This window comes from Octopus sinensis, linkage group LG11 (assembly GCF_006345805.1).
Source record: "Octopus sinensis linkage group LG11, ASM634580v1, whole genome shotgun sequence".
NCBI lineage: Eukaryota > Metazoa > Mollusca > Cephalopoda > Octopoda > Octopodidae > Octopus > Octopus sinensis.
Window position 1 is genome coordinate 20,691,398 of NC_043007.1, and position 11,809 is coordinate 20,703,206.

The 11,809-nt window shown below is 40.1% G+C and overlaps 1 protein-coding gene across 7 annotated transcripts in view; it reads left to right on the plus strand.

Annotated features, from left to right (window-relative positions):
• The window catches only part of LOC115217268 (mucin-17-like), a 127,489-nt gene that overhangs the window by 102,262 nt on the left and 13,418 nt on the right, over positions 1–11,809 (plus strand). For 5 of the 7 annotated variants that reach the window (XM_036507188.1, XM_036507186.1, XM_036507190.1 and 2 more), the window contains one exon: positions 1,820–7,774. In XM_036507188.1, the coding sequence (XP_036363081.1) occupies positions 1,840–7,774 (5,935 nt within the window). In that variant the 5' untranslated portion in view covers positions 1,820–1,839. The remainder of the gene's footprint in view (positions 1–1,819; positions 7,775–11,809) is intronic. The other 2 variants (XM_036507191.1, XM_036507192.1) reach the window with 2 other exon arrangements.

Genomic DNA, 11,809 nt, shown 5'->3' on the forward strand with positions numbered 1-11,809 from the left:
CGAAACCGCAATCCTACAACCACGAGTCCGCTGCCCTAACCACTCGGCCATTGTGCCTCCACATATTGTATATATGTGTGTGTGTGTGTATATATATATATATATATATATATATGTGTGTGTGTATCCTGCCACGCAATTCAACAAATCTGTGTAAAGTCACATACAGATCTACTTGTCCAAGGAACTTTATGATTGCACCCTTATTATTTGCAAAAGTAATACATCCACAATCATCACTCATACACAGAAACGAACATGTCAATATAACATGCTTATCAATAGGTAATGGGAAAGTTTACGAAAATAAACAAAAGACGAAGGTAGGTGGAGTACAAACAAAAAAATGTATTAGTATAATGCTCAGGAATAGAAAGAGTCTTTTATGTTTTGAGCCTACGCTCTTCGACAGAAAGATACACAGAAAAAAACAAGGAGAGAAAAAAATGCGTGTAGTAGCTCAGGCTCCAATCAAAACATGAGCATAATTTTTTTTAAATTCATAAAACTGAATGTTGATATATTAATTATTACAATTAAACTGAATATTTGACATTTTAAATAAAAACATATCATTGATCTTGTAGTTCTTTACAGTTATTTATAATTCTGATTCATCTCCACTGCTGTTTTATTTCTTTTTCAACTCGTTAACCTTGTATCACCTTTACAACAAGACACCTGTTCCTACCCTTCTGACATACTTAAACCTTTCAGCCTCCTGGCATAAAGCCTGTCCCCTCAATACTACTCCCCACTCAGCTGCGGGTGTCTTTGTCTTGCGTATTTCTCGGTGACCTCACTGGGGATGATGTCACGTTAAAAGCACCTGGTGCACTCTGTAAAGTGGTTGGCATTAGGAAGGGCAGCATCCAGCTGTAGAAACCACGCCAAAGCAGGCAGTAAAGTCTGATGCAGTCCTCTGACTTCTCCAGCTTCCATCAAACCATCCAACACATGCCAGCATGGAAATCAGACACTAAATAGTGGTGACGACGACAATGATGACGACGACGACGATGATGATGACGATAATGACGACAATGACGATGACAACGATGACAACTATGATGACGTTGATGACGACAATGACGATGACGACGACGACGATGATGACGATGACGACGACAATGACGATGACGATGATGACGACGACGACAATGATGACGATGATGACGACAATGACGATGGCGACGATGATGACGATGACAACGACAATGACGATGACGACGACGACGATGACGATGACGATGACGACGACAATAACGATGACGATGATGACGACGACGACGACAATGATGACAATGACAACGACAATGACGATGACGACGATGACGACGACAACGATATAGTCATGATTCTTTAATTTATTTGCATTCTCACCTCGTATATGTTATGGCTTTGTGGTAATAACTCTTAATGTTGCCACATTTCTGGATGACAGAACATTTATTTCTGCAAAGTAGTGTTGCATTTAAATTTCAACCTATTTCAAATTATGTTTGTTTTTGTATTTTATTTCGTCTTTGTATTTGGTTTGCAAGATTCTTTATCTGAATTCGTGTGTTGAAGCATATTTTATTGTGTCTGGGGAGAATCATTTTCTTTTAGTGCCTTATTAATTTAACACACTCACTGGTCTGATTTCCACTCATTTACTTATTATTTTTGTATTTTGTTTCTTATTAAAGTTAACATTTTCCTAATATGCCATATTTTTTGTTCTACAATATTAAGTTTAATTTATAATTATTTCAATTATTTTATCAATAAATTTTTCAAATTTATGATTATAATCTTGCTTTGTTTTCAATTTCAGGCAAGAGCAGTGGACTAGCCATGTCTGCTGGTTCTTGGGAGGACTCATCAAATTTGACTCATGACAGAGATGAACAGAGTAATCTTGAGCTGGTTAAGAAACGTCCTCCACCTCGACCTTCAGGGCCACCTCCTCGATCTGCTCCTCCAAGACCTGCACCCATCAACTTAAAAGCTACTTCTCGGTCAACTTCTCCTTCTGCTCAACCAACTGCAACTGCTTCAGGAAGCGCATCTCCATCAGTTGGACATCATATAACTTCTGCTAATAAAAAGGCGCATAAAATTATAAGCTCTTTGAAACATAAAGCTGGCCTAAAATCTCCAAAACACTTCATTAAAGATAAGAAGAAGCACAAATCCCCAATACCCTCTCCTTCGAAAGAATTTGTCGATCCAACACTCAGTGATAAAACTGAACGCTCTGAAGAATGGCTGGCCTTACAGCAAATGCTCGACCGAACCAAAGAAACGGTCATAAAAACACAACAGAATTTGAATAGATTAGCATCAAAAGACGAGGGTGATAATCTTGAAGACGACGAAGCATCAGCTTCTGATGGTTCTTGGGCTGGTTTGAGAGCTAATCAAGGAGAATCAGAAGAAATCGATGAAGAAGCATCAAATATTCCGTACTCGAAAGCTTCAAGCTATTACCCTGAAGACTCTACTGAAGAATTAAATGATATTAGTACAAAACCAAAATCTGAAACAGGAGGTAGTGTTCAAGACTTATTAGGGCTTGGGTTGGGAGATTTTGAATCCCCGCCCGAACCGGATGATTGGCTCTCCAGCCATCAATCTCAATTTGAAAAAGACTTTTTAGCAGCAGAAGAAGAAAATTTAACTTTATCCAACAAGAGTGTTACCGATGAATTAGTTGATAGCTTTTTAGGATTAGACCCTTCAACTAGCCTAAAACCTTCCCCGGCTATAAGTCCTGCACTTTCTCCCGTCACCCAACTTGCCCCAGAATCTGAAGCAGACCCATTTGTTGTTCGAAAAATTGTCGATCCATTTGATGTTTCTTCAATTGTTATTAAAACTGAATCAGAATCTGACCCCTTTACTGTTAAATCAGCAGTTGCAACTCCATCTGATCCCTTTGTTGTGACGCATGATCCTTTTGTTACATCTGTTGAGAGTGATATCAAGTCCACTGATCCATTTGCAGTAAAAACAACATCGCCTTCAACAGATCCTTTTGCAGTTTCTAGCGATCCAGTAACTACAACACAGTCCTATAATGTTTTAGAAGATCCATTTTCTGTTAAACCAAGTGCATCTAAAACAGTTCCAGATTCACTTTCTGCAAAACCCCCAACAGAAATATCCTCATCTGATCCTTTTGTTGTTTCTCCTGCATGTACAGAATCATTATTTCTGGGATCAACTTTGGGTAGTTCCACATTGGATACATTAGCTGTTTCACCTGGATTGCCAAGATCTGGTTCTGAATTATTTGCTGACACTTCTGATTTGACACCATCTAATATTGACCCTTTCACTCCAACTAAGGATATTTTTAGCTCAACAGTTGACCCGTTCGCTTCAGCTACAGAGTTCACGAGTTCAACAAGCGATCCTTTTGCATCAACTGCAGAGGTCACTAGCTCAACAGTTGACCCCTTCTCTTCAACTGCAGAGGTCACAAGTGCAACAGCTGATCTCTTCTCTTCAACAGCAGAGGTCACAAGTGCAACAGCTGATCTCTTCTCTTCAACTGCAGAGGTCACAAGTGCAACAGCTGATCTCTTCTCTTCAACTGCAGAGGTCACAAGTGCAACAGCTGATCTCTTCTCTTCAACTGTAGAGGTCACTAGCTCAACAGTTGATCCCTTCTCTTCAACTGCAGAGGTCACAAGTTCAACAGCTGATCTTTTTGCGCCAACTACAGAACTCAGCAGTTTAACAGGTGATCCCTTCACTTCAACTACAGAGCTCACGAGTTCAAAAGTTGACCCTTTTGCATCCCCTGCAGATTTCACTACTTCAAATACTGATCTATTTGGTGAAAACAAAGATGCATTCGAAATAAATCCGAATATACAAGAAACAAGGGCCACTGATTTTGTCTCAGAAAAGACTGAAGAAGCAAACCAGCTTGAAGACTTTTTTGTCGAAAAGACAGAAGATTCAGGAAATAATATTTTCATGAATAATATACCAAAAGATAAAGAATTAGGAGCTGCAGCTGTGGATCCTTTTGCTTCCTCAGAAACATCCTTATTTACTCAACCAAATTTAGAACTTTCTGGTTTTGCCTGCTTCTCAGAATCTGAAGGACTCATTGATCCAGCTGGATCAACAGACACTAGTCTCATTCCAGGTAAAACAGACAAGCTGGCCTCCACACCAGAACCTTATTCAACTATATCGGAACCACTAGATTTTGCTTCAATCGCTCTAGCAATTAAAGCAGTTGAGAAAATTTCAGCAAGTTCTGATCAAAGTAAACCAAGTTCTAGTCCATTCACAACAATATCTGAACCATTAGAGTTTCATACCGATGATACTTCTTATAAATTAGATAAAAAAGCTACAGACTCTTTAGAAGATAGTCCCTTTTGTACTACGTCAGAACCAGTTGATATAGGATCAGTTTCTTTTGTTAAACAGGAAGATTTGCAAATTGCTGATCAATTAGTCTATAAACCCTTGACTTTACAAACTGATCCTTTTAGTACTATTTCAGAACCAGTAGATGTTCATGTAGAATCATCTGAAACTCCTTTTGGCTGGAATGCCTTTTCTGATCAATTTAGCTCTACTTCAGATAGTGATTTGAGCACTAAAATTTCTGCTAATGATCAATCTAGTTTTGCGTTTTGTGAATTAAGTGCTACCCAAGCAGCGCCTGCTGTTCAACCATTTTCAAGTTCACCATTTGAAGCTGACTGGCCAGGTTCAGTCTCAGACTCGGCAGTTAAAACTGACTTAGCTTTCCCAGGGGTAGGAAGTGATTTCGGTTCTGCAAGTATGTCTGTGCCAACATCTGAAGATGCGTTTCCAATGGCAACCGATGCAACTGGTGATATGTTTGCTGCACAACCGACAGACGTAACTATGACAACAATACCAACAACAACAACAACATCAACAAAAGACAGTTCACTGCTGACAATGGAAGTAACAGATTTAGTAGCAAGTAGTGCAGAAACTGATACATCCCTGAAGAAGGCTAGCACTGATTTCTTAATCAGTGACGAAGCTTTCTCAACAACATTTGGTAGTCCGGTTTCTTCAAACACGACCGCTGAAATCCTTGCCCCAGATGTGTCACATGCAAATAAACCTTTTTCACTCATTGATGACAGTTTTGCATCAGCATCACCAATGCTTGACGCTTCAGGAGAAAATGTGCATTCTTTAACTGATCCGTTTGCCGAGGAAATAAAACCAGCTTGCTTCTCAGATTCTGGTTTCCCTACAACAAACTCGGCTTTCCCTATGCTGGAACCATCTGCTGTGCCTACAACAGCACCTTTCTCAGATTCCTCATTTCCTATCTTGGCTCCACAAACAACTCCTGTTCCGAGTTCCTTTTCAGCAATGGATGCACAAGAAGTACCTGATATTTCCAAATCAGAAATCAGTCAGATTAATCCTTTTGACAACATTGATCCGGAAACTTCTATCCACGTTAAAAATCCATTTTCAATGTTCGAGACTATTGAAGATGATTCGCCTTTTGGGCAGTCTGTTGATAACAAAGCTAATAATATGGGTGCATTAATACAACCAGAAATATCTGAAGATATTGCTTCTAAATTAAATGCTTTCCTACAGCCTGAGATTACTCCTGATCCTGCTCCAGTCACCAGTAGCACTAACATTACTAGTTCATCTGGAGAGGGTGCAGATTCAAACGTTAGCTTATTTACAGAATCAAGTGCCAATCCGTTTGTAGATCAAAACGATACTCCAGCTGTTGCCAATGCCGAATTTTTTGATGAAGATTTCTTCAATACAAAAACTGCTGAGAAAATTGCTGAAGGGGATTCAGCGAAGAATGCTTGGGGGGCAATGGAAACTCTTGATAAGGATTCAGCTTTTAACCCTTTCCAAGATGATAACTTTGATGCTGAAAATATCCCCCAAAATGTTCTAGATGACATGGACAGTCAAGAACCGACAAATGAGCAGAAGAACCCATTTTTGTCTAGTGATTTTAATGCAACTGCTATGATGGGAGAGACCACGATTAATCCATTTTTGAGTCAGGTAGAAGAACTTGAAAAAGCACAGAGTTCATTGTCAGACAATCTCAGTATTTTCCTAGGTAAAGGGGAAGATTTGCCAATCGATCCGACTGACTTGCCTATAGATGTTTTTGACCCTTTCAAAACCATTGAGCCTGATGATATTCCAGAAACATCAGGTGCCATGGCCGCCACCCATACAGCAGCTGTCGATTCAAGTGATGATGACAAAGAATCCCCTGATATGGATGATAATAAAGATGCTTTTAAACTGACCATACGAATGAGGGAACCAGTTGAATCTGGGCCATCAGTTGCTCTACCGCCTCCTCCCAAAGTGCCCAAATCTCCGCAAATGGCACCACGTATAAACCCATTTGATCGAGATTCTCCACCGGAAGAAAACTTTGCAAAATTCGAAGTGATGGAGACTGAAGACAAAGTAAAGGAACCAAGAACTGAGACTCAGATGAGTGTTTCTACGACAGAGAGTAGCACACCTGAAGAGGAAGAAAAACACCTTGAACCCCTTGAAAGTTTTAACCCGAAAATGGAAGAGGATGGATGGACATTAATGCTTCGACAGCCAACGAAGAAGAAACTGACCGGTAACCGTTTCTGGAAGACAATTTATGTGAGATTGGTCCAACAAAATGACGGACCCGTTTTGAAACTGTTCAATAGCAAAGATGATAAAGATTCGTTTCAGGAGCTCCCGCTTCAGCCTTGTTACTCTTTGTCTGAAATAGCCCTACAACATTATGATCAATATGGAAAGATACACACATTGAAAATTCAGTATGTTTTCTATCGTGAAAGAGTTGGAATTCGAACCGAAAAGATTACACCAACTTTCGTGAAGAACATGAAACCAAAAGCTAACATGATTTTAGATCATGCTCCGCAGATCTCAGAGCTTCTTAAATTTGGTTCACTAAGTGAACAGACAATTATCACCTTTGTACAAGAGGTGGAAGATGCATTAATGGCAATTGTTGCTCACAGAGAAAAAACATTATCATATCAAAAAGACGAAGTTATTGTTGATGTAATTGATGAATACAGAGCAGAGATTAACACGGCAGGTCACATTGTCGCCCAGAAAGCCAGAGTAAGAATTTTTTGTTTATCGTTTGTAACAGGTATGCCATTTGTAGAACTAGGAGTAAACGACAAACGGCGCAAAGGGAGAGAAGTTGTTGGTCGACACGATATCATACCTATCAAAACAGAAGAATGGATCAAGCCGGAGAATATTCAGTTTCATTGTTCTGCGAAGCCAGAAGAATACGAAAAGGATGGAACCATTAAATTTCATCCACTGGATGCATGTCATTTTGAACTAATGAGGTTCCGTATTCGACTGAGAGACAATAAAGAGTTGCCTTTGATAGTGAGAGTGTTTCGAAGTATCAAAGAAAGACATGTTGAATACCGGTGTGACGTTGTGTGTACCGGTTACCATGCGTATAGTAAAAAACATGGGCAATTTCCCTGTGAAGACATTGAAATAAGATTTCCAATTCCTGATTGCTGGATCTATCTATTTCGTTACGAAAAACGATTCGGCTATGGGTCCTTTAAATCAGCCACCAGAAAACCAGGGAAAATCAAAGGGCTAGAAAGGTTGACAATGATGACACAAAGTGGCACTAATCCAGCTCTTCTGGAAGCCTCTGTAGGCACAGCAAAATATGAAAACGTTTATCATGCAATTGTATGGCGGATTAGTAGATTACCAGAAAGAAATCAAGGTTAGTTTGATTTTTCAACAAATTTTAATATAACTCTCTTTAATTTTTATTTCAGCCTTAATTTCCTTTTATCTAACTCCAAAAATTGTAATTTCCTCTACATTGATTGCACACAATATGATATATTCTAAAATACTTCACCATTTCCCCAATTTCATGTCTATAACATTTTATGATTTGATAGGGAAATATATATATAGGATTATACATCAATCTTTATGGTTGTGTTGAATCAAATATTTATTCCTCTTAAACAATAAAATAACAAATGAAAGCTTCTGTTTATCAGTTTAGTTTCACAGTAACTTTCTCTCCACAGAAGGGAAACTTGAAAGCTGGTTGTTAAATGAGTTCACTTTTAACTTTATTTCAACCTTTATTGCTTCAATTCTATGTCAGGTTAATATCTTGAAAAGATGTGTTGATTAAAGTTTTACATGCAGGGCAAAATCGTTAGGTAATATGACTTAATGATGGAGAAAAACAGATTTTATTTGTTTGAAATGAATCACTAGCTATCAAACAGAACAAATAAAAAAAACTCATTGTTCACACAGCTGATGATAAAAATAACATCAAAGCAGATGATGATGATGACGACGACAATGACGACCACCACCATGCCATGGAATATAGGCGGCGAGCTGGTAGAAACGTTAGCACGCCGGGCGAACTGCTTTGTGGTATTTCGTCTGCTGTTACATTCTGAGTTCAAATTCCACTGAGATCGACTTTGCCTTTCATCCTTTCGGGGTCGATTCAATAAGTACCAGTTACACACTGGGGGAGGGGCATGTAATCAACTTAATACCTTTGTCTGTCCTTGTTTGTCCCCTCTATGTTTAGCCCCTTGTGGGTAATAAAGAAATAGGAATATAGGTGTTCTCAAAAGCCACTATCAAAATCCGTGCTCTTAGCATCTCGCTTGTACTATGCTTGAATTCTTATTCAAATCTAAATAATTCTTTGATCATTAACATATTTTAATGGTTCCAAAATAAGAGTTTTATTTCAAAACAAAGTATTGAAAGAAAAGAGAAAAATTAACTAGAAGAATTAATTAGAAGAATAAGTTAATTTTTTTTCAAAACTGATGATGTCTAAAGGAGGCAATTGTCATTTCTAGCTCTAACCCTTTGGCATTCAGATGACTCTAGTAAATCTACTGTTTATCTTTAATCATGCATTATCTCATAGCTTTCAGATTTTTAATGACATTGTAGGGTTAGTGTGAGAAGTTGATCATAAAACAGGCAGAATATTTGGGTTGAATATGGCCAGTTTAAGTGCTAAAGGGTCAATGTACTTTGGGTTTTGAAGATATTGAAGCCCTATCAATCATTAGCTGTACCTTGATATAGATTCTCTTTACTCCTATCTTGAAACATCCAAACCAATACATAATGTTTCCATGTGAAATAGTATGTCATTTTTATCAATATATTTGTTGGCCATACTGAGGCCTATGTTTTCATTCAGTCCAAACGTGGCCGTTGCCAGTGCTGCCCTGACTGGCCTCTGTGCCAGTGACACGTAAAAAGCATCATCCGATTGTGGCCGTTGCCAGCCTTGTCTGGCCCCCGTGCCGGTGGCACGTAAAAAGCACCATCCGATCATGGCCATTTGCCAGCCTCGTCTGGCACCTGTGCAGGTGGCACATAAAAAGCACCCACTACACTCTCGGAGTGGTTGGCATTAGAAAGGGCATCCAGCTGTAGGAACACTGTCAGATCAGACTGGGCCTGATGCAGCCTCCTGGCTTCCCAGACCCCAGTTGAACCGTCCAACCCATGCTAGCATGGCAAACGGACATTAAACGATAATGATGTTGATGATGATGATTTACTGGGCCAAACTATGATCTATGCCACTGTTACTTCAAAAGCTGTATCATGTCATTTAACTCACCAAAGAGCAACTCACACTTTTCATTTTCTTCAACAATTTCCACTTCAAACTTGAGTTAACCTCCATCATCTCTAATACATTCGTCAACTTTTTTGACATCTGTCTCCATCAACACCTTTCAGCTCTCCACATCACTCTGCTACTTCATGCTAAGAGTTGCTGAAGCATGGAACAAACTGCCGGCATCAGTTGTTAGTTGTCGGAGTACTGCGTCCTTCAAAACTTCCATGCTTCCTGAGATTCACCAACACTACACCTGATTTTCTCCCCTCTATACACACCCAAGCATATATCTGACTCATACTTCCCTGACATTTGTACATTACTGCATATGCTTTATACGCACTTTTGACAAGTTGTGGTGCACCTGAGCACTGAATACAATAATTTCATTGTTGTTATTATTATTATTAACAGATTCTCATCCCTACCTCAACTTTCCTTTCTCAAATCCCATTCATACCAAATTTGCCATCTCATAATTCCTTTGACTCTGCTGGTTCTTCTTGTTTGTATGTCTGTTTGTTCGTTGAGCTCCGTGGTCTTCGTCCCAGAGCTCACAAGATCGCGCCTCAGGATTGTCTGTAGTGGGAGAAGTCTGAAACGTGATCCTTTGCTATTCGTAAGATCCGCAGAAGAGAAAGCAGGTCAACCCCTGACACCGAGAGCATCGACGGATGGATGAATGCGCATCCAGGCTCAGCGGTTGCATAGGAAGTCGGGGACCAGAAACAGGAAAAAAGAGTGAGAGAAAGTTGGAGCAAAAGAGTACAACAGGGGTCGCCCCCCCCCTGCCGGAGCCTCTTAGAGCTTTAGGTGTTTTCACTCAATAAACACACACAACGCCTGGTCTGGGAATCGAAACTGCGATCCTCTGACCACGAGTCCGCTGCCCTAACCACTGGCCCATTGTGCCTCCACTGCTGATTCTGCCATGACAGTGTCAATTCTCCTTCCCAGTCAATGCATGACTTTTATTCTTTTCATGCAAATACTCCAAACCCCTTCATGAACGCTGAGCCCAATCCATCAGCCACAGTTCAACATACTCTCATCCTCCTGGAATCTGAGTTCTCTTCTCCCTCATTTGCCACCCTGTCACTCAGCTGCTTTAATACCCCTTCCTTTTCACTTTCAACCTGCAACTACTCCTATCTTTTCTGGGCCTCCGTTCTTATCCTTGTGGAGGCACATGGCCTAGTGGTTAGAGCAGCGGATTTGCAGTCGAGGGATCATGGGTTCGAATCTCAGACTGGGCGATGTGTGTGTTTATGAGCTCCACGCAGCTCCAACAGAAGGTAATGGCGAACTTCTGCTGACTCTTTCACCACAACTTAAAAGAAGACAGCGAGCTGGCAGAAACATTAGCATGCTGGACGAAATGCTTAGCGGTATTTCGTCTGCTGCTATGTTCTGAGTTCAAATTCCACTGAGGTCGACTTTACCTTTTATCCTTTCGGGGTCGATTAAATAAATACCAGTTACGCACTGGGGTCGATATAATCGACTTAATCCGTTTGTCTGTCCTTGTTTGTCCCCTCTGTGTGTAGCCCCTTGTGGGCAGTAAAGAAATAAGAAGGTAATGGCAAACTTCTGCTGACTCTTTCGCCACAACTTTCTCTCACTCTTTCCTCCTGCATCTTGCAGCTCACCTGCGACGGACTGGTGTCCCATCCAAGTGGGGAACCTATACACCAAGGAAACTGGGAAACCGGCCCTTGTGAACAAGGCATGGCTTGAGAAGGAACAAATAATTCTTATCCTTGCAATGAGATCAATAAACTGTGCAGTCTTTCAGTTGGGAATTTCTTTTCTAAATGCACCCAATCTGACACATTCAGGGGCTCTCAACCTCAATGCTTTACTTGTCCCTTCATTTTTTATACAGCCACTCCAGAGGACCCCATGTTTAGTATGAATGTGATCAACCACTTTGACTGCACGCCCTTGAGCCTAATATACAGCACAACATGCAAACTCTTTGGTGCATTATTTCATAGAGGAAATACATTACCATTTGGGAAATAGGTTTTATGAGCATTTACTGGACACTTATAATAATACTCAGTGAGTTCTCAAACCCATATCCTGACATTCTAATCTGTTCAGTCACTCCTTACACTATCT